This window comes from Falco peregrinus, chromosome 6 (genome assembly GCF_023634155.1).
Source record: "Falco peregrinus isolate bFalPer1 chromosome 6, bFalPer1.pri, whole genome shotgun sequence".
Taxonomy (NCBI): Eukaryota; Metazoa; Chordata; class Aves; order Falconiformes; family Falconidae; genus Falco; species Falco peregrinus.
The window spans coordinates 48420955-48444535 of NC_073726.1; the positions used below are offsets into that span (position 1 = coordinate 48420955).

Here is a 23581-nt window from a genome sequence, read left to right on the forward strand (position 1 = left end):
AGTTTTTAATTCTTCCTTTTCAATGGCATGAAACACAAAGATCTCAACCCTCTTTTCAGCCTTTAAGTTCCTTAATTCACTCCTTTGGTGCTGAGGAGCGACTATTGGTGTGGCAAGAGAGCTGTCATCGTAGGGTTGCAGAGCCACCTCTATGGCCCTTGGGCGAATGTAAGCCACGCTTGGCTGTTGGGGTTGAGTTCTGACCTTCTGCTTCTGCAAGTGCTAGCTTGGAATCATTTCCCCTATTTTGATTTTATTTATTCTTCAGATGAGGAGCAGGAATACAGTGCTCACTACTTCAGAATGAAATTAAGTTCTGGGTGTCCTATCCCTCTCCTTGGGGATACCCACTGTCTTACTTCTCAGTCCTGGATGCCCTGACACCAGCCTGCCTTTGGACTGGTGCCTCTCCTCAGCATTAGTCCTGGCAGCTGTGTTTCCTTTGACAGGGATTATATTCGCTTCCTTTCCTTAAAAATGAATAATAATTTAAAAAAAACCACAACAAAACACGGAAAGTCAATGAGACTTTTTAGTGCTGGAAAAGAAGACCCGACGATGTGTCAAACCTGAATGTCATTTAAACAAACCTTCTGAGAGGAATAAATTGGGGGAGGGAAAGAGAGTTGAGGGGAAAGCTTGTGCCTGTGAAATTAATCAGGATGGTACCTGTATAGAAGCTAACTTACCCTGTGTGCCTCTAGAAGTGGCCTCAACCTTTCATGTTGGAGTTTTACAGGAAAGCATCCCCGTTAGGAGGCTTCTCAGGCAGGTTTCACAGAGCAATTCAGCACTTGCTGTGAAGCATCTGCTCATCGGCTTGCCTTGGCCGCCTGCGGCACGTGCAGCCGGCAGCTGGGGATTAACAACCAACTTCCTAACAGAGAGAGCAGCTGCAGAGGAGAGTGAAGCAGTCTCTGCATTGGTCATCAGCTGGGCTTGTTTCTATTTCTCCTTACCACAAGCATCTGGCTGTTTTGATGTGTTTTATCCATTAGAAGAGTTACAGGGTTCCTTTCCAGTGCCATGTCTGAGAGCCAGATTTGCATCCCTTCAGTTCTCCCATTAGAGGCTCTCTTAGACCCAGAGTACCTTTGGCTGAGCAAATGCAAAGTGGCCTTTTCAGTGCCAGCTGGTACGTGAAAAGTCTTTCAAATGGGGTTGAAAACAGACTGTGATACTTCATTTTGTAGTTGTTTAGCGATAGCGTCTTGTTCTCAAAATACTAATTTTCATCTCATTTGCAACTGTCACACTGACAGTGATGGCAGATACCTTGCTGTGCATAATTGAGTTACTTGTGAATTCAGTCTCATAGGGAGTGTGTCAGCTGTGCTTTCTAAAAAGAAATGGAGGTCTGAGGATCGGTGTTACAGTTTCACCTGAGTCTGATTGACCCTTACTGGGTATTTTTTTTGGAAATAGGTGTAACTTTACAAGTAAAATTCTAGCCCTGTGTAAAGATGTCTATGTACTATATAAAATAAGTAATGTATTTTGCATATATGGGATGCAACACCAAATTATTAAATTTATAAATTAATCTTAATTTAGTAATTTAGCACTGTGTCAAATTCAAATTAAAAATATTTTAGATTTTTTTTTTTTTTAATACAACAATATTATTAAAACCAATCTATGAATATAATCAGTTCCATGGTTTGATTTCCAGCATTTGAGGCTTGTTTCTAGGTTCAGAGAAGAACTAAAACGCCGGACAAATCTCGCAACATTAGTGCTTATGAACCAAAGGTTCATGTACCTAATGCTGCTGATACCTGCTTTTCTAGATAAACTGTTCAATGCCTATATTATAGTACCATACCTGATACAGCCTCCCCAGGACTTCCATCACACTCCCGTGTGGTATATCCTGTGATGTTTTAGTGTTCCTCACCCACACTCTTTCTTTGCAGCCCATTAAAATGAAAGCCTGAATATCTAATAGATGTGGTGACAGCTGGCAGCAGAGAAGCATATGGCAAACCATGAAAGCTGTTATGGAGAAAGGTGTTTTATCTGAGGGAAATTGTACATGGGGAGCTACACTGTGTAGAAAACACATTTGTATCCTGACACCTACCCGCTTTTGCTTTGTTACACCTGTTCCTTCTATCTGATGTTGAACAGTAGCATTGATTTTTTTGGAAGCCAAGTGTGTGCGCATAAAAACCAACATTGCCTCCACAGTGTTTCAGGTAGATGACAAGACTCACACTTCTACATCTTTGCAGTACAGTTGCTATGTATTCCAGCAGCTTCTTCAGTAGATTGCCAGAAGTTGACTTTTCAGTATGATTTTTTTTCTTTTTCCTCCTTTCATCTTCTTTTTCAGTAAAGAAAATGTGTATTTCATTTAAAATGTTCCTGAAACCCATTTGAGTTTGCTAGAAGTATTACTGTTGCTGTATTAATAAAAAAAAATTGAAATAATGTAGAAATATTATCTGTACTTTACTACTTTTGCTAAACAGTGATCATTACTTGCTAGGGCTTCACTCTTTATGGACTTCAGTGCTTCCTGTAATAATTAAATAGACAGGCTCATAGCATTTTAAAAACTACTCTTAGCTAATGTTGTTTCCAGCTACAAGCTAAATTGATTTTTCTCACAGATCCTGAAAGGCTGGAAGATTTCAAAGCAGTATAAAATGTTTTTATTAGAAATAACTGTTGAATAATTACATTGAATTTGAGGAACTACTAGCTGGAAATGATCTTTATGACAGTTTTGGAAGGTGCATAGTATAACATAATTTTATTTGCAGAGTAAGGCAGCTGGAAAGAAAACAAAGGTTTACCATATTGCCAAGGAGATCATGAGCTCAGAGAAAGTGTAAGTGTCAATGCTAAACTTAACAGCTACTCAGTTTATTTTAATTGGGGAATTAAAATGTAACTATTTGCTTTTTCTTGCTTTTCTGGTAGGTTTGTGGATGTGCTAAAACTCTTGCACATTGTAAGTACCTAAAAAAAAGTTTCCTGTTCTATTTGTTTAATTTGTTAAAGTTCTGTGTTGAGGCTTTATTGTAATGAATGTGACTTTTTTTTTTTTTCTGCTGTCTACATATTCAAAATATGCTTAATTAGATTAACCTTTATAACTTTAAATTTTCAGATTTTATGTAGTGGATGAGTATTTTGGTGGTTCCTTCTGCATCTCCTTAATTAATGTATGCAGTCTTACAACTGAGTGGTGATATTGCTTGAATATTGAAGATGGAATACATATCCATTTATGTTAATCAGCATCATATTTATAAGCCAGCTTGTACCATAGCAACCAAAATAAAATCTTTGGTTAGAATAATTTCTAAAGTAGCAGGGGGATGCAGGAACAATTCATCTTTAGAAATGGTACATAAAAAAATACACATTCTTTAGGTAATTTAATTAGCTCTAATGGTGCATCCATCACCATGGCAGTATATTTTTTGAGGCTGCAATTCTTTGACAGATGCTTGCTTTCTGATAACAGCTGTGATTGTAGTACCTGCAATGTGTTGTCCACAGCAAGGGTTAAGTATTTAATCCATGCTTATGCAGACCAGTCATTTTAAACATGCTGTGTTGAAGGTGGTAATAGTAAATTAATGAAGAATTTAGCTTTGTCTAGCTCTGGTTTTTCTGTTTTCTGTAGACTTCTGGGTGATGTGTGTGTGTTTGTACTATTTTGTGCCTCTATGAAATGCAAGCATAGTGATTTTTTTTTCCTTGGGCAATAGAAGTGGTTATATTGCAAACAGATGCTTTGGTCTATCTCAGTCTCTTGAGAAGCATGTTCTGTGAAACTGGGAACAAAGGCTCTTATAGATGAATGTATGCAGTCCTATAATAGGGAGATCTTTCAGGAAACAAAAAACTGACTACACCACTTGTTGATTCCTTTTTTGCCTTCCATTTTAGTAATTGATTTTTTTATTCTGTTCAAGCCTGGTTTTTAAAAGCTGGGTCAGGCAGTTGTGGCTAATATGTAATTTATATTTGACATGGTTTCTAGTAACAGAACTCAAACTTAAACACTGGTTAAAGGAAGGGAGTTGTCTACTGAGTATAGACAAGTTTTAAGCTATATGATTTTTAGTTACCATATTTTTCAGGCATATAACTTGTATCTTAAAGGAGTCTTCGCTTTTCAGCGTACCAGTTTGTCAGATTATGTGCACGGTACTGGAAGAAAAGGCTGTTGGTGAGGAGGATGCAGGCAAGCAGAGGAAGAATACGGGAGAGGGAAAATAGGAAGTTCAGGAAGTTTCTGGCATAAACTTAAGGTTGTCCACACAGTGTAAACGTACAGTGCTATAGGATGTGTTTTGCTTTTTTTTCTTCTCTTTTTTTCTAATGGCTCAGTCACAACTCTCTTCATGACGGTATAATAGTGTCTAGCTGCCATATAAAAACCATTAGGAATGTTTTTGTTGGCTAGCAATAACAATTGACGTGTATTCAGCCTGGTCTAACAGAGAAGATGCTAGGCTAGGAGTCGAGGAAATACTTTGCCCATAACCTGTCTGTTGGCCTGTGGTGGGAGCCTTGGCGAGTGTCCTTGTCAGAGTGGGCACCAGTTTTGAAGCTCTGTGTGCAGGCATTCTTCGTTAAATAAAAATTGCCATACCTGAGAGAGCTTGGAATAACTAATTTTATTTTATTTCCACAGAGTAGTATGCTGTAGGATCTGTGTATGTTTGTTGCAGACATTATTAAATCTGTTTAATCATATGTTTCTTATGTGGATAACATTTAAACGTTGATAAAACTATCCTTTTTATTTCACATGCACTGAACCAGTTTGGCTCACTAGTTTCAAGTGTCAGGACTGCTAACTACCAGTCAAGCAACCTCTGATAGATTTCTGGAATTAAAACTTAGATTTTCCCCAGGCTGGGCTGTATTACCCACAGTAAAGATTTAGCCGGTCATGGGAGGCTCTGTTATACCTTCTGAACCATCTATTGGTGTTTTCCAAAGAGTAAATACTTGAAATTTAGTGACTAATTCCACTAGCGATGAACTGAAATTAATAGTGTTCTCCGCAGCCTGTTTTACCAATGCCAGTTAATGCAGCTCCATGGCTCTTAGTACAGCCAGGGAACAGCACTGTTGATGTAAGAAAAATTGCTACTGCTTAGAACATTTGAAGTGGAGTCTGAAGCAGATGAGAAGGTGGGAATGTGACTGCAAACTGATTACAAGTACCATGGGAATTTTTTTTAGCATTTTTTTCTTTTATATTGACAAAGTGGAGCAACCCTTCCAAGATAGCAGGGTGCCAGCCTATTTCAAGAACTGTCACACTTTGTAAGTACACCTGACTACTTCTGTTGAAGACAGACTACAGAAGTTCTCTAGAAAATGATAGACACTTGGGGACGTTTCTGTAATAACAAAATAAGCTGGTCATAACAGAGATAAGGGACTGGCTTTGCACACTGATGCTCTGTCGAAGGTACATTCAAAGGTGAATGGGGCTACTTGAGGGAGTAATCAAACATCAGATGTCATCTTGAATTCTCTGTATCTCTGTAATTATTGTATTGCTTTCTTAGAGGACAAGATTCCAGTAAAAATGCTGTTAAAAACTTGTGAAAACAAAGGGGCTCAAATCAGACCAGCTCATCTCTATGCACCTTTGTGAGATGGTTCATGCATGGCCTCCAGAGGCTAAACAGGGGTTGAGAAGATGGGAGAAGTGCTGTTTCTTCCCTAAGAGCACTTACAGGAAAAAAACCCAAGGAACAGTGAACTGGGTGTAAAATCTAGGTGATGTAAGAGAAGCAAGCTTGTCACTACTGTCTGAGGTGCTCTGTGTCCATAAAACACCTGGTGTTTCCAGAAAAGGAGCAAGGTGGGATTGGTGCTATTTGTACTAGTATGTTGTGGAATTATTTGTAAACAGTTTGCTTTGCACAAGCAAGAGGACCTCCTCAGCAGCACCCTGCTGCTGTAAGGGTAAGCTGCCTGGCTTATTTGCTGTTCTTTTGTCCATTTTTGTTCCAAATGTTTTGCCAAAACCCACCACTCTTTTTGTTCTCCTATCCTGTTTGATTTTGTTTTCCCTCTGCTGCTATGGTATGGGCAGTGAGATTTCTGGGCAAGCAGAGGAACGTGCTTTTTGGGATGACTCCTTCCGCTGCAGGGCTTAGTGTATCACTGTGCTGTGTGAGCAAAGAAAAGGTCAGGCCTGTGAGCTTTTACCTGAGCCTTTAGATCTGGGCTTCTGACTTAGACCCCAGCTCTGTCCTAATTAGGGCTCTGAGAGCAGGTAGGCTGTTGTCAGGAGGCACCTCTAACTCTTCTGCAGCCAAAAGATCAGTCCTTTATTGAAGGCAGGTAAGAGGCCAAACGTGTGTGTCCTTCTTACAAGAGTGAGAAGCATCTTACAAGATGCTTACAAGAGTGAGAAATTCTGGTTTAGTATGTTTACATTTTCAGAAAACAATTGCAAAATTTGTATATATATACACACACAAACTATATAATAGTTTTACATGTCTATAAAAATGTATACTTTTTAATATTATGAACAATAATTCATAGTAGATTTGGAAAAATAATGTAGCCTGTATACTGAGAAATAAAATCGCTATGGGTATTGAAGCAAAGAAAGTCCTGACCTCTGGTCCTGGCTTACAACTGACCTGCTGTTTAGCTGTGGAAAATTCTGTCAATCTCAACTCCTTTCTCTCCACTGTAAAGCTTCAATATTTGACCAGTCTGAGGTGAGTATGTTGATACATTTCTAGTCATGAAGTGCTGTGGAATTGCTGATTGAGACATTTGACAATGAATTGCAGCTGTATTTATCTTGTTAACAAGGCTAATGAAATAGCATTGGTTTAGAAGGAAACATTGTTCTACTACCCAGCCTATTCCTTGAAATCACATTCTGGGAATGTGCCACAGTCAAATAATTGATTTTTGTAAAAAATTAACTATCTTATATTGTTTAAGACTTACAAATGATTTTACTACTTGAGAAAAAAGGTGCGGAACTACTTGGCCGCTTTCCAGAAGTGATCTCATATGTTTGAAAAATGTCATGACCCACACTTAGAGTCTACATTAACTATCATCGTAGTTTAACTTAACAGTTTATGGCTAATAGTCTAACCTCAGTTAAGACTGCCTGTTTATATTTTAAATAACGTATTTGTAAAGTCTTCTGTAGCAGTATTGCTAGCAGTCCTGTTTACAGTTTGTCACATACAGCAGCTTGGCTGTTCCCCAGAGTGTGAAACTTCCTCCTCTTCTCTCCTCCCCCTGCATAGGGAATTTGTGTGTGTGTGTTCCTTGAAAAGCGTCCAAATGCAACCATATTTTTTTCCTTAAATTAAACTGATATTTGAGCTATCTGCAGGTGTATTTAGCTGGGAGTTGTACCTCAGCAGAAGGGATTATGGTTTATTTTTGCTTTACTGATGGTATGTTCTAGGAAAACGGATCCAAGATGAATATTGGTTGAAGCCTTAGGAAGAAAACACGTGACCACACTTAAGATAGTGTCGCTTTTTCTCTTCTGGTTAAATTCACAAGAAGTTTTAACTTCACCCATTTGAAATTATCTTAATTCAGCTATTAGATACCTGAAGGTGCACTGAACCCAGCCAGCAGCTGAGTGAGGGTTTAGCCTGGTCAGCACCTACTTTGGTTTACACCTGAATGTGTTCCTTCGCTCCTTTGATGCAGACAGGTTGCTTTGCTGCACGCTGGGAATCCTCCAGTGGAAGAACCGAGAGGGACTGTGAGTCAGGGCCTTTGCAGAGGGGAAGTGCGTGGGCTGATCACAGATGATTCACAACAGGGTCAAAATTATTTCAGATATCACTGCTCTTTGCTTATTTAAGGAAGCTGCATTGAAGGAGGGGTGGGAGGAAATAGAAGCAGCAATGGTGGTATCTTCCTCAAATATTGTTTAAAACCTGCGCAGCTCTAGGAGGAGTGTTTACTAATAGGATAAATAAAATTCTTTAAACATTTTCAAGTTGGGAATGCTTTATCAGACAGTAATTCAGCAACAATATGTACTCAGAAGCCTTCATAACTGCCTAAACTAGATTTTTATATGGACAGGTACCCAGTGGGATGCTGTCCTAGTCTAGAAACTAAGACTTTCTGGTTTGGAAAGAATGTGTGTTCCAGGGATGATAAGGAGTGCTGTCCTCTTGAAGTAGCTGTGTGAAGACAATTGCCTTTTGCAGTAAAAAGTGGTATCAGAAGATTATTATTGGACCAGAATATAATGTAAACTAGAAACTATAAACCAGCATTTCAGAAAGTGCATAATAGCCTCCCTCCTTCTGAAAGGAAAAATTATCCTGATAAGAAGCTGGTATGATTCAGTATAACTAGCATAATCTTTTGTTTTCTGTCATATAGCATATGAAACTTTTTGTCTGGAGCTGCAAATGGTGGTTTTCAGTGAAATAAGCACATTAATTCCAAAGCATGACAAGGCTTTTTTAATGAGTAAGATTGTAGTATTTGAAAGGCTCATTTTTAATTAGAAAATCTCTGTCTTTAGGATTCGCTGTTATGGATTGCAGCATTGCTTCAAACAGAATAATTTCTAGGACTACCTAGGCGACTGTCTTTGAACACGCTGATGAAAGCAATGCTCTTCAGCAGCGTTATATAGTACTATATGATAAATATGTTTGAAATATGAATCACTTATTGCAGTTATATATAGATATCAAGACAATGTATAATTTGCAACAGTGATTCTGTTTTGATGTAGCAGTGTAGGGATTTTGTTTTGGAAGTGATTAGATTCTGGTGCATTAAATGATTATTAATGCAACTTCTAAGTCACCCTTAGGAGTGAAATTTCAGAATTTACTTTTTCAGTTAACGTATTTTACATTTGGCAATTAAAACAGACCTATTCTGTGTTTTGTCCTTTTGGTTAAGAAATTACTTTCTCAGAAGGCCAGCACCTTCAAGTGTAAACACTGTTAACTCCTGTCTTGTTATGTTTTACTTTTCCTACTCCCACTCCTCAGGCATGTGCTTTCTGTTTTCAGCTCTTAAGTTTATCTCAAGATGAACTTGGCATGACAGTTACTTCACACCCACTGCCAGGTTAAAAATAAATCTTAATATGATTGCAGTGACAAATTCATTGTACTGCTTCTGTAGTGAAGACTTGATAATTTTTTTTAAAAAGGAAAAAGATAAAAAAGCATTGAAATCTAGCTCTTTTGTTGTTTAGCAGGCTGGTTTGCATCATTTGAAAGCTCCACTTTATCTGTCTTCCCTGCGTTTCCTCTCTGCAAGGCTTCCTCCATTTACTCAGTTTTGGAAGGGGAATGAGGAGAGTGATGAAGCAAAGTTTTGGTTGGCTGTTTTAATGATAGTTTTTCATGGTATGATCCAAAGCCTGATGAGGCTGATGGACTCTGAATCAAGCTGGTGAAAAACCAAATCTGTATTTGGAAAACATCCTGCAGACTCTTTGAGTTCTATATCTAGAAGTTAAATAAATGCTCTTAAACTACAAATGACATTCCTGTCTTATCTACTGGTGCTTAAACCTGGTTCCCTGCTCTTTTATTGTTTGGTCAGGGAAAAGCCTGGGTTGTTGATTACGCTACAGACAAAACTGCTTTTCTTTTCCTTATGCAAGTAGCCTTATAACATTCAGACAAAATTCTTGTTTCATCCCATGGCAAAGTACATACAGTGTATTGTGTGTGCATGTGATTTGGGGGTTGGGGGGAGAATATTATCATAATATGATGATGCATTTTACATGAAGCTCTTCAGAATGCTTCATTTGAGCTTTTGCCATTGTAATTCCATGTATCATTTCAGTGTTAAGCAATGCCCTAGGGTCAGGAAAACCCATAAGATGCAGCTGGTAGTTAACCTATGTGTCTGTAGTCTGCACAGAGGATGTAAACCAGAACATTTCCATATGAATAACACCATCTGTTTTTTAACTCCCTTGCATTTAGTTCTCAGCCTTCCCCCATCACAGCCATTGCCCTGTATCTCTTTTCAGTTTCTTGTCATAACTCTGCCCAGTCGCAGCCTTCATGACCCAGAGGGTCACAAAGCAAGAAAGTGTGTCTGGAGCTCACGTTTCCCAGAGCTGATGTAATGAGGAGAGAGGGCAAGGGAAAATTGAGGCTTAAGTTTGAGAGACCCTAAATAGTGCCAGATGCTGGACAGATGAGAGAGCTGGTAAGACCTGTAGCAGTAAACCTGGGGAGGGGAAAGAGGGAGCTAATTTTTTTCCTCACCTCCACCCCCACCCCCACCCCCCCACCCCCCACCCCCCAGGACTATACAGATTTTCAAAGGCAGGTATGGAACCCCTGCACATTTAAAATGTAATTCATCTTTATACTTACAAACATGTTGCTGGTCACCTTTTTTAGGATGCATGTAGATTGTGCTTGCACTATCAGGTTTTAGCAGACCACAAACGTGAAAAGAGCTATTGCAGATTGTCTTTTTTCCACTGTTGCCCAAATTCAAGTGAGACACAATAATACAGTGCACCACCTAATTTGCATTTTCTTTTTTGTAAGTTCAGACAGTGTTGGTTTTCAAGTGAAATATGAAAATGTTAACCTTTTTTAAAAATTTCCTTTTTTGAAAATTTTGTTTGTATGTGATCAGGGAAAATACCTCTTGTGATGGATGCTGAGTTTCAATGTAGATACAATCCTGGCCATACTGACTTGTGTGGGGCCCAGATTTTAATTCTGTATAGTTTAATGAGGACCAATAAGCCTGGTTATACAATAAAAATGCTATAAGAAGATCCTTCAAGTGCAAGTAGGGGTTTCTGTCTCCCTGTAAATGTTTTGAAGGTACCAGTGTTGGTTTTGATCTTTGTTAACATTTGAAATCTCATTATTCCCATGTGTCTAAGTTACACTGTCTTTTTGTTAGATGTTCATTTCCCTGTATATAGAAGAGCTGTTGTGACCCTACATTTTTGTCCAAAAGGCTCATCTTCCAAAAGGGTATTTGTAGATAACTTATGAAAACTAGAATGATTTAAAAATATTATTACTGTATTAGCTGATACAACATTTTTGCTTTTTGACCCAAATATTAGCAAGAAGATACTCAAGGCTAGCAACACCCTTGCAGATACAAGCTTTTTTTCCTCCTAAGCTTCCTCTTATGCAGTACAAGCACGTTTCTTAAGGGCATGTTGTAAAAATAATGAAGAACTTCCATATTATGCATACGGAAGCAAGAAAGTAAAGCTCCAGCATCAAACCAAAGGGATTAAGGCAGGCCCAGGGGAGTAAGCTGAGGCTGTGGGGAAACATAACCCAGATGGTACCCGCCTTGCCTTTGGTAATAGGGAGCAGTGCCTGGAATGTCTGTGGAGAGAATGCCGTTGTCTCTGTTGGTGCTTTGAAGGCTGTTCGCTCAGGGAAGGGGGGGTTCTGTCCTCTTTGTGCTCCGGCAGGATTTCCGGGATGCTGTGGCCCATGCCTCTAGGCAGCTTGGAAAGCCAGTGATTGAGGACAGAATCCTGAATCAGATCCTGTACTACCTACCTCAGCTGTACGAACTCAATCGGGACCTCCTGAGGGAACTGGAAGAGCGATTATCTCACTGGTGACTATCAATAAAGGGATACCATGCCTTTGATGTTGTTGAAATTTATTTGTGGGGCTTATGTGACTCTATGTGACCATGGTTTGACTCTTGTGTTTCACATGCCTTCTTAAATGACAGAAATGACTTGGAAAGTACAGGAGATAATTTTCTGTTTAGCTGTACTTTTTGCCATTTAGATGTATCCAGAAAAGTCCAGAAGTCACGTCAATATAAATTTTTTTTTAGCAATCACGCTTTTTTACTTAAAATTTAATTTTTAATTGAATGTTCTGGTCTATGCATGGCCATAAGAAGTGGACATTGCATTTTAAAGGTAGTCCAGATCTACTAACCAGACACGGTGCTGATTGACAGCCACAATCCCATTGAAATCCATTCTCTAAATGGATCTAAATCAGCTATACAAAACCTACTGACAAAGGCACTGAAATAGGTAAAGACTGCAGTCCCATGCTTGCTGTTAGAGGATGGAGACTGCATATTGAAATTTGAAGATCTGTCTCCTCAGAAATCCAGCTTGTACTGAAGTGTTCAAACAGTTCAAGACCTTTTTAAACGGACTGTGTCTTAAGTGGTTGTAATCTAACACTAAACTAGCGTGTGGAGGTGTGCCTGGTAAGGTTTCTCAGAACAGCTACTGAGATGGGTGGCTATCTGCTGAACTGTAAGCTTTTTGTTCAGAACCTAAAGTAGCACATCTTCCTGTGAAAAAGATAGATGTTTTGCAGCAGGGTTAAGATGTATGCTCTTTTTAGCTCTTTCTAATTGCTCTATTTTTTGTTTCTAGGCTCGAACATCAAAGAATTGCTGATATATTCGTTAAAAAGGGTCCCTACTTGAAGATGTATTCAACTTACATCAAAGAATTTGATAAAAATGTTGCACTATTAGATGAACAGTGTAAGAAGAATGCAGGTTTTGCTTCAGTAGTCAAAGACTTTGAGGTACTGTAGTCATTTGTAAGACATATCCTATTTTGTGGCTTTTCAGCAGTTGTGATCCTCCATAAGGTCTTAGAGACTATCCTCCAATTTTTTGGGGGGCTTTTTTTTTTTTCTGCAGTCTTGGCTTGAGACTTTGTAGGGTGGAAGTGGAAAGAAGTAAATTCAGATTTGGTGAAGTAACTACTAATTTTGGCTACCGCTGTGAGATATGATAAAGGACCTTGATTTTCAGAAAGTGCAGCACTTGCTACAAATTATATCAAAGACACATTAACAAAATCTATACCTGCTTTTTTTTTTCCCCAGTTTTGTCTTCTGATCATACTATGCACTGATTAACTGTCCTATTATAACCAGGTTGATTCCTCTACCGCGTCATAGGGCAGTGGCTTACTCATAGGAACGGTGTTTCAGTTGAAAACATAAATGTGAATTTTCTCATCTGCGTGTTTCTGGAAGTTTCAAACCCAGTGCATGCAGGAATCAGATGAAAGCTGATTCCTGTCCCTAAGAGCATTGCCAGATTTTTATGTAACTTCCTTAAAACAAATCAGAGAAGAGGAGCAAGCTCCCTAAGCAGTTGATCTGCACAAACTGAATTTACCCCCTATTATGTGGGCTTCCCCTTGGGTAATCCCTGCTCTGTTTGCTTATGAGTGGTTCAAAAGGCTACTTACAGTGGGCAAAGGTAGAGTGAGCAAAAATGGGAAGAAGATGATGCTTTTTTAAGGACTCAGTGTTTCAGATGCACATTATTTTGAATGCAAACTCAAGATAATTAACACTTTTGAAGCACGGATCTTGTAATTCCGTGTTGTCTTTAGAGGTGTGGATTAATTACTTTAATTAAATCAATTTTAAAAATAATTGCATTAATTAATTAAAACTTCTGCAGTGAGCACTGCTGTCCTCTCTGCCTTTCTGCCCAAGGGACGCTGAGGGATTACGAAGCAGCATGTTGCCCTTGCCACCGATGTTTCCTTTATTTCTGGGAAGCTTCATCTCTCTTCCTCATAAGCAAAAGCACCTGTTTTGAATCCACAGAGTATGAGTCCTTACCAGTGTCTTTTAATGCAGGGTGCTGGCTTTGTAGTGCAGTGTTTTAGCTGTAGTTGCACCTTCTTAAGATAAAGCTTCTCCAGTGTAATCAGTAGTTGTTTGTAGGTATGTTTTCTTTTGCTGGAATCCTTGATTACCACAGAATCATTACTTATTTTGGGTGTTTCTTTCAGATGAGCCCCCGCTGTGCTAGTCTGGCCCTCAAGCACTATCTGCTCAAGCCAGTTCAGAGGATTCCCCAATACAGGCTCCTGTTGACAGGTACAGTCAAGCTCTTTTGCAGGCTTGGGAAGCCAGTCTTCACACGTCCCAGAAACTTGTTTTCAGGCAGTTGGAACCATCTGTAAAGCATGTTTATCTGACTTCAGATATGTGAAGCATTTTTAGAAACATGGCATGGGTTTAGAAGTTTTCTGTGTTAATATTGATTGCCGTCAGATGCACAAGCAGGGAGCTAACATACCCAACGCTGTGGTGTGTCCTCTGATGGAACATTCAGCAGTACTTGGAAAGCGTGAAACCTGTGGTGGTTTCTGTTTGTTTCTGTGGTAATAGAAACCTGTAATTTTCTTAGAGGGTTGGAATTGCTCCTGTTTTGCTTTGGGTTTGGCGTGGGTTTTTTTTGTCTTTTTGGTGGTTTGTTGGTTTTTTTTAATGAAGGAAAAAGGTAGTATGGAAAAGTTGAGCTAGGAGAAGGAAATGAAGGATGTCTATGCAGCTATGAACTGCTGCAAGTAGCTTCTCCATTTCTCCCCCACCCAGGTGTTTTGTCTGTAAAACCCATTCACTTTTAAAGGCAAAACACATGTTTAGTATGTGTTTACCAGTAAGCGCTTAAGACTTGTTACAGGGGCATTGTAGGCTGAAAAGCTGGCTTGGGGCTAGAAAATCTGGGCTCTATACCCTGTTCTGGCACTGGCATGTTTGGGTGACCTTGAGCAAGTCATCTCCAGGATGCAGTGCTTTCTCTTCTGTAAGAGGAGGGCAATGATAGAGCCCTCTTTTGTGAAGTGTTTTGAGATCTTTGTTGTAAGAGGGGGATGGCTCCTGTAAGGATTTGGAAATACTTAAGGCATTGTTTTTAAAGCCATTGCTTCTTGATGAGCCATTTAAAAATAGCCTGTGTTTATGTAGTAACTGCAAAATAAAATGCTCTGTGACCTTTTTTTTTTTGGCTCTGCAGCAGCTTGTTGGCATTTCCCCAGCAAGTACTTAGACTAGTGATGCTGTGGGAGATAGAGACTTAAGTGTTTTACAGCAGTTACCAAGATATTAACATTGACTGGTTTAACTTTTATCATTTTAATAAAGTCACAGGTGTTGAAAAAAGGGTGAAAACCCCTTATTAAATGGACTACTTTGTAGGGGAAGATCTTGGTGACTTTTAATTGATGAAATCAAGCCATAAAAGGATGTTTGGGGAATTTCTTTATTTTAAAGGATACTGACTCAGGGCATGGTATAGGCTTGTTATACACTCCAAAATCAGTGGAGCTTTGGATATGTTCAAAAGTTTTAATTAAAAAGATTCAAAAGCGGATCATGATGGAGTAAATGCCATGCCAGTTATACATGGCAAAACGAAAGGTCTTGGGGTGAATGGCACTGAAACAAAACTCAGATGTTGAAAGGGAATTCCTCATGATCATTAACTGCCATTGTGGCTAGTACTCATTCTGTGGTGATCGGTTGCTGTGGGTGTCCCCAGTCTGCAGACCTCACTGTGACTGCCCAGCTTTAAATACAGCTGCAAATGTTATTGACAGGAATGGGATTGCAATGCTGGCTGCTGATTTAGAAAAGTAATTTTTTCTTGTTTTATGGGAGCAATAAAGGAGGTCAGACTAAGAATTTAATTGTGCTGGAACTGGGGAGTGTTATTTTGGACTGTTTCTTTTTCAGTCTGCTCAGTCTATCATGCATTTCATTGTGCTTGAGCTTGTCACTCTTCTGTATTTCTGTGGATGACCCATCTGCTCTGTTACCTTCCAGCAGCTCTGTGCAATATTGAGCAATCTCTTCGTAAACATGTGCTGCAAAACACTTGGATGATGCACAAAACACTTGAACCTGTTGTTGCAGTGGGTGAGACACTGCAATGCAGCAGCTGCCCAGTCTGAAGATGGGGGGACCTGTGGGCGAGGGAGGAGGGGGCAATGGGTAAGAGCAGAGGAGCAAAAATAATCCAGGAAACGAAGCTGCTAGGCCTGAGTCAGCAGGGATTTCTTCCTATTTAGATGTTCTGTGTCAGTGGGACAGCTTTGTACTGGTAACCTGCTGCTACATGGTCACATCACAAGATGGTTGCTGTGCTTTGAAGTGGAGTTACTTTTGTGCGAACAAAAGCAGGAGCAGGTGGGCTCATAAATCGGCGAAGGAGAGGCGCAGCTCAGCTGTGTTTCTGTTTAATTATACAGCTTCTCCAGTCCAGCAAGTGAACTTTAACTTCTGCCATGTATTAGCCCCGAGCTCTATACAGCAAATACTAGATGGGTTTTGGGGAGGTTAATTAGAGGCCTCTGATTTCTAATAGAAATGAAGTAGAGGTGATTCCTTCCAAAACGCTCTGATTTGAGTAGGTGACTTGAGACTGTACCATACGAACAGGCTCTTCATTGTCACATGATAAGTGCCTCTCTTTCTCAACATAGGTTTGCAGAGAGTGAGTCTTTTGTTATCCTTAGCTGGGGTATAGTGAGGGGATGCTGAGGGGGATGCATTGCTGCTTTGCAGGTTAGAAACAGAGTTGTCAGACTTGAGTCCATTATGTGTTGGGGAGCGATTGCTCTGAGTTTAACTTAATTAAATCAGACAACCTGAGACAAAAAGCAGTTAATGAATCAGAGGAGAGTTTTTAGCAGGAGAAGTGATAGTCACTGCCCCCCAGTGAGAAGGAAGAGAGACTTGCTGGCCGCTGTGGGGTAGAAGCAGGGCATAAGGAAATTTTATTCATCACAGGAACAGTAGTTACGTGCTTTTGTGTTGATTTTTGTTGTGTTTTGGAGTATCCAGCAGAGCTATGGATTTTAATTTCTAACTCTGCCTTTCTGAAGGTATGCTTAAGGTCTTCCTGGTCTGAACAACTAAAGCACATTTCAGAGGGGAAGATTTTTTTTTTTTTTTTGGCAAAACAGTAGATGCCATTCCACCTTAATATTTGACTCTGTATTTATTTTATCTAGGAATATTTTTGCTAAATTTTTACTGCAATGTTACTCATGTCTGAAATCTGCTTGTCTGTATAGTTTAAACCAGTACCTCCAGAAAGTTTTTGTAAGCACAAAACTTCCAGTGTATATCCACAGAAGAGACTAAAAATATCTGTTCTGATGCTTCTCTGAAGCTGAGTTTTAGCTATGAACTGAGGTCCACTTACTAGATGTTCATAGAGAGTATCAAGATGAAGTTATGTATTTATCACTGTCAAGATTTTACAGTTGCAACTTTTATTGGCTGCTTCAGTCTTATAATGTAAAAGCTGCCTTCCATTTTAAATACAGAATTTTAAGTGAAAAATATCTAATTTTCCCTCTTTTATTCACTGATCATATGATTTAAAATGCTGGAATACAGCCATCAAAAAATATTTTGAGGGATATAACATGTTGTTTTGGGGAACAAGTCATAAAGCATGAATATGCCAAGAAACAGTTAGTTCCCATGTTGGATCTCTGGTTTTAAGTTTCCACTGCAGTCACTTTGGATGCTAAATTGAATGTTTCCATGTACTAGGGACATTTACTTACAGTGCCAGCAGTATGTTTTGCAGATGAGTAAATTATACCCACCTCACCTCTTGCTCCCGGCCTGTAGGGGTGAGTGTGTGGTTAGTAGCTTTAAGAAGCTGGTATTTCTGTGTAAGCTGTAGACGCTCATTCTTATACTGGGAGGTTCCCACTGGAGTCCTTTGTGCTGACCCTGATGAAGATCTATTTGGAATTGTAAAGCTTTAGCTTGATTGCTTTATGGTGGAGTCCCAGGAGTGCTCTGCCTGGGCAGTATGGCACAGATCTGACTTGAGAGAGCGCCCATGGGCAGGCAGGACAGGAGAGGGCAGCTGGTATCATGTGTGTGATGGGTTCTTCCAGGTCAAACCAAGTTAAAAACAATGTAAAGTCTTCTCAGTTCCTTTCAGAATACCTCCTGTTGATTTATTTTTTAACTCTCACACCAGTTTCTTACCAGCATCACCCAGGGTGAAGCAAGATGACCTTTGGTTTTAGTGGAATATGCGTCCACCTAAACATTGCACTGGAGTGTCTGGTAGCTACTACAGCACAAGATCTTGAGGGATGTGAAACTGCAATATTTATGGAGCACAGCTAGTGAGGTTTTGGTGCCATATCAGACTTGTCTTAAAAGATCACACGTTGACCAGTGCCTGCTAAAGATAAGACAAAACTCTGAGGAGAGCAGAAAGCTGTGGGTGTTCCTGTGGCCCAGCCAGCCAGACCTCCCAGTGCTCCCTTCCCACTTCCCTGCAGGAGACCCCATCTGGTTCCTCTTCCTTCACCCCAACCTGCTTTTCATGCTTCTCTCTTGGATCCTCCCTTAGGTCTTTGCCAAAAAATAAAATTTTAGTGCCAAATATTTCTCTTCCCGTAGTTCTGTTTTTCTCAAAGCTTTCATTAACTGTGACAAGGTTTTCACTCTTTGTAGCATTTCTACCGCAGAAACATGTTTCATAATTCCCTTTTTCTTGCATAAGGAAAAGATTACAGTACACTGAGCAGTCTCTGAGGGGCATGCATGAAGCAAGACCTCTTAGGAAGGCAGGAACAGTTGGCTCCTGATTCTTCTTGAGTAAAAGGATGAATTTGGGTAGGGCAAGCATGTGGGAGTTGAATTATTTCACCCCTGCATGAAACTTGTACAAGTGCAAAGCAAAATCGAACGCTTGCTAGATCACACATGATTAGGTTTTGGTAGATCTGCCAGAATCTTAATACCTCATTTAAAAGGTAATTATAAAACAGTCTTTGTTGATATTATCAATCTAACACGTATATTTCTTTGAAAGTTTTTGATTTGATTTCTTTCAATTTTAAGTACTTCAAAGCTGTAGCATGTAGAGAATAGATGACTGAATTTTTACTGAGGATATATGTTAATCTTTGTCAGGATACAGTACTTGCTGGTGAACTAGGCGCTTGACCAGGGAATGGGAACTCGAGGGGGATGTTTTCTTGTATAGTCATACACTTGGAGCTAATTTTAACTAAGTAAAATAAATTTTAAAACTCCCAAGACTTGCATGGATTGAGGGTGCCATCTTGTGGTTGAAGAACTAAGTTTGTAACTGAAAACCAAAAATCACTGAACTTTAGGGGGGGGGTATAATACTTTCATTGTTGAAAAATATTAATCATAACCAGATCTTCTGTAATGGGCTACTTTTTTCTTCGCTTCTATAGACAAGTTTGGTGCTCAGGCAAATATCTATAATATTAAAAATTTTTGCATCAGCTTAAATATTGCAATATTTTGCACAATAAATATTTTTCACTTGCTTGTTTTGTTCTGGAATAATATATACAACATACCATTTGTCTTTGGGGAAGGCCAGTGCTTCAATAACCCTCTCTTCCCTGAGCAAGGTATTATGATATACTTTAGTTATGGAAGCACGAGTTTTCCTTTTGTTATTGCTTTTACAGATTTAAAAGATTAAGTAGTAGATCTTTGTGGCATAGATCTGCCTGAAAAGCAGATTTACCGGAAAAAGGTGGGCTTTTCTACTTTCTGGTGCTGTTTATTTCTTTAACAAAACTATCTATTTTTTTTTAATACAGATTATTTAAAGAATCTTTTAGAAGAATCTGCAGACTATAGGGATACTCAAGGTAAATGTCTCTTTAGATTAAAGAAATAACAGCTTACATACTTATTGTAATGTTTCTAAATGTTATATGCATGCAAAGTGCTTAGCCAGTAATAGAAACATTTTCTATTTAGTTCTAAGTTTCTCAGCAAGGATACTGAAAGACTGCAGACTTGTGTTTCAAAAACGTTTGGAGCTGACATTTGTATCAGCTTACTTTTGAGTGGAAACCAAGAGATAAGAGTGAAGTTCCACGGGCAGCTGAAGCAGATATTTGAGGCACTGCCACTGAAAGAGACAGTCCTTCCATCTGTAGACCTTTTATGATAGGCAGTCTGGTCTACCAGCTGGTCTCCCCCAGCTATGAGCCTTTCTGGCTGCCTCCTCACTCTTTGTGCCAGGACAAGTGTTTGTGTGGTGGGAGTGAACAAGATCAAGGAGCTGCTCTGGGTTATATTTACCCTGAGGAGTTCTCCAGTTTGACTTGTCACAAGTTGCACAAACTCAAGTGACTTCCACAAGTTTGCATGCATGTGGGGCAAGAGGAGGTAAGGGGAAGGGAGAAGGAATAGAAGGTGATGGAAGAGGACAGTGCTACATGTTTCATGGTAGTTTGGGATTAAGCTGGTTTGAGTGTAGCAATGCAATGGACATTCAGACTGTTTCCTCCTTTCATGTGTGTGCCTCAGCAGTATTAAAAATGCTGCCAGCCAGTGTTTCAGTTTCATTTGCATGAGCCCCTGTCACTTATTCCAGTCTCTTTAGTGACATTTGTGCAAAGCCCATTATCTTTAGGAGGGTTGTGCAGATGTAGTTCATTGGACTGTAATAAATGAGTGCCTTCAATGCACTGAGCCAAGTTTGCTTTCTTACAGCTTTGTCTGCTGGTATAGTACTGTAAAACTTGTGAGTAAATACAATTCCTAGGAAATTTAGCCATATTTGTTTGATTATATTGAAAAACATAAGCCAAAATATTTTAAATGATGACTCTCTAAGAGACAGAAAAGTTTGTCTTGTACTCCTTACGGCTGTGAACAAACTGATGCTTGCACTGCACATTAAATAATTGACCACTTAAAAAGTGAGCAACTTAAATATATATTTACTTTATATTTTCTTGTGATTTCTCCAGCTTCTGCATTTTTTGTGGTTGTACCTTCCATAGTATTTTTCTCTCACTTCATATGTCAAAGATAAAAGCAGAAGCTTAGTTGTAACAATAACTGTTAATTTTATGCATTTGACATGTTTGGTAGTCTATCTTTGAAACTGGGTAAGAAAAGAAAATCTGACCTTTACTCACCAAGACCTATCCTGTGAGAATTAAGCTTAACTTAGTTCTAACTTCGCTTAGTTGTTTAATTCCATTGCAGCGTGGGGGGAGACTGAGTTTGGTTATGGTTAGTGTTCTTGGAAAAAAACCCAAACAACACAATTCTTCCTGATGACCTTCATTTGCATACATCACTCCAGCTAAGGGGTATAAGAAGTGGAATGCTTCTCCCTGCCAAAACCCACTTTGTTTATGGACTTTGACCCTATGGATTATTTTCTGTTGTTGTTTAGATTAATTTAGTGTTGGCTGCGTAAGTGGCCCTGAGATTGTAGAACTTTCCCTTCAAATAACCAGCAAATTTTCTCTAACATTCTTCAATCTTTCTTGAAGTCAGTCAGTAAAATTTTAAGTTTTTAATGGATATAATAACTGATAGATGAAGGAAAGTATAACAAAAAATTCAGGTACTCATTCCTGTCTTTGTGAATTTAGCTAAATTTCCCTTCGTTTTCTTCCAAGTGGATGGGAGCTGGGGAGTGTTTTGGCTGGAGCAGCTCCAACATTTCCTAGTAGGAGGCCACCAGCTATGTTTCAGCAGGCTCAGTTGGCATCGTGACATCTCTATCTAAACTTAAATTTTGATCAAATGCTCGATATGTGCTATGCCTTTTAACTATTTGACTCCTGTGCTTGCATTGCCTTGGTTCATGAAAATCTTGAACAAAAATTCTCCTTAGGTTGACTTAGGAGAAGCTTTTTGTTTGCACCGTTTAGTCTTACATGGCTTCATGACCTTTTGAACCTTTCAGTTCAGAAAGCTGTATCTTTTAACGTGCCTTCTTTCTGACTATGACCTCAACAGTAAAGGAAGTATATACATCCTACAGTACTAATACTCTAATGATTAACTGGAAAAAAAACCTAAGGCTTTGGGTTTACCTACCAGGCTTCTCTGTGGACTTTTAAGCAAATGTAGTTCCTTTATTTGAAGTGCCTGACTGCACTTCAGTTACTCAGAAGGTGCTAAAAGCTTTAAAGACTGGTTTTATCAGAGCAGTTGTTCTAGCTTTCAGTTAAATGAGTCTTCTTTTTCTAATTCTACTTAAGTAAATCACAGGTTTTTGGATAAGATCCTTGGATGGATTGTGTCATATATACTCACTCTTCAGTAATTTACTAACCCTTCTATGTAACCCCTTTTTGCAGTTACACTTCAGCATAGATTGCAGTCAAGTTGCTATTAAATATCAGGACTTAATAAAATCACTCGTCTTTGCTAACTTTTCTCTTTCAGAGATATTTTTTTCTACTAAGTTTGAAATTTAGAAATTTATACTTTATACTGTTATCTTGAGGTGCAGGAAAACCAAAGGCAGAAGAAACAAATTGCAAAGATTGGGATAATTTTTCTAGGTAGCCTTCCATGACTGGCACGGGAGGCAGTTGTGTAAAATGGAAAAAACGTAATCTCTATACAGCCTCAGTTAAAACGATGTAACTTTTCTGCTGTAAGTAGAGATACTGAAATTAAACTAATTCTTTGTGTGAGAAACTAGAATTTAATTTTGCTTGTACACTGTTTTTGATTAGCTGTAAGAAATGATTGACGCTGTTGGTTGAAGCAGTGACTTGCTGGGGCACACTTAGTAAACCATGATCCAAAGACTCTAGGATCTATGGGAAGTGCTCCTGAAGGCAGTGACTGTAAATCAGGTCCCTGAATTTTAGCATGATATGGAAGGGCAATATTGTACCTGTGCTTTACATAATACCAATGCTAACTAGTCTGTATAACCGAAGCATCATTTCTTCATCCTTCAGATGCTCTAGCTGTTGTCATAGAAGTTGCAAACCATGCCAATGACATCATGAAGCAAGGAGTAAGTATTTTGACTTATGAAGCTGGTTGATTCAAGCTTTTTCTCTCTCTTTTTTTTTTTTTTTTTTTTTTTTTTGAGTTGGGGGTGGGTGGTTGGAGGGGGAAAAGGGGGGAAGTCATGGATGCAAGGGCAATTACTTACCTTTTGCTTTTTCTCCCTGTAGGATAACTTTCAGAAACTCATGCAGATTCAGTACAGTTTAAATGGACACCATGAGATTGTACAGCCAGGAAGGGTAGGTCCTCCAGATGGCATTACACTGCAGTAAAGGTGCAGCACAGATGATATGCAAGAAAAGTACTGAAGCTGGCATATACAGAAAAGGAAAATGGTCCATCACTTAATTATTTGGTTCTAACAGTCAGAGGAATACTCTTTCCATATGTGTAGGGTTATTCTTAGATGTTTATCTGATGAAAACTTACACGTTTTAGAATACAATTCTTTGCCAGATCTTGCAGTCAGGCTTTTTCCTCAACCTTAACCTTGTATTTGTCAGGGTTTCAAGTGCAGCATGGAAAACTGTAATGCAGCCATTCATACTCACTTTTAAGAGAAACCTAAGGATGAACAGCCTTTCTCAGAAAGGGAACCTTAAATCCCAAAACTTCTGAATCACCTCTTGCGTAGTAATAGTAATGGTGATGAAAAAGCTCATTTGTACAGCTTGTGCCCTGAAAAACTAGGGTTTGAATTACTTGTTTTAATTTGGTAGGTCTTTTTGAAAGAGGGAACACTGATGAAGCTGTCCCGGAAAGTCATGCAGCCACGAATGTTTTTTCTGGTAAGATGCTGAGTGTGTTGCTGTGTGCCTAATGCTACTGTAATTTGAAGTGGTTGAAACATTACACTGCAAACGTAACTAACTGGTACCTTCAGGTAGTGGAAAAAATGAGCAGTTGTTACTGTTCTACTTAGTTCTAATTTAGAGAGATCATGTGTTGCATACGTACTAATTTTAATAGAAAACTTTCTTGCTAAAATGTACTGGTTTGAACAACGCTCGTTT

General features: G+C 39.1%; 1 protein-coding gene across 2 annotated transcripts in view; it reads left to right on the forward strand.

Annotated features, from left to right (window-relative positions):
- The window catches only part of FGD6 (FYVE, RhoGEF and PH domain containing 6), a 74919-nt gene that overhangs the window by 29829 nt on the left and 21509 nt on the right, over window positions 1-23581 (forward strand). For both annotated transcript variants that reach the window (XM_055807355.1, XM_055807357.1), the window contains exons 4-12: window positions 2769-2836; window positions 2929-2959; window positions 11435-11586; window positions 12377-12533; window positions 13766-13853; window positions 19385-19435; window positions 22514-22572; window positions 22736-22807; window positions 23288-23356. In XM_055807355.1, the coding sequence (XP_055663330.1) occupies window positions 2769-2836; window positions 2929-2959; window positions 11435-11586; window positions 12377-12533; window positions 13766-13853; window positions 19385-19435; window positions 22514-22572; window positions 22736-22807; window positions 23288-23356 (747 nt within the window). The remainder of the gene's footprint in view (window positions 1-2768; window positions 2837-2928; window positions 2960-11434; window positions 11587-12376; window positions 12534-13765; window positions 13854-19384; window positions 19436-22513; window positions 22573-22735; window positions 22808-23287; window positions 23357-23581) is intronic.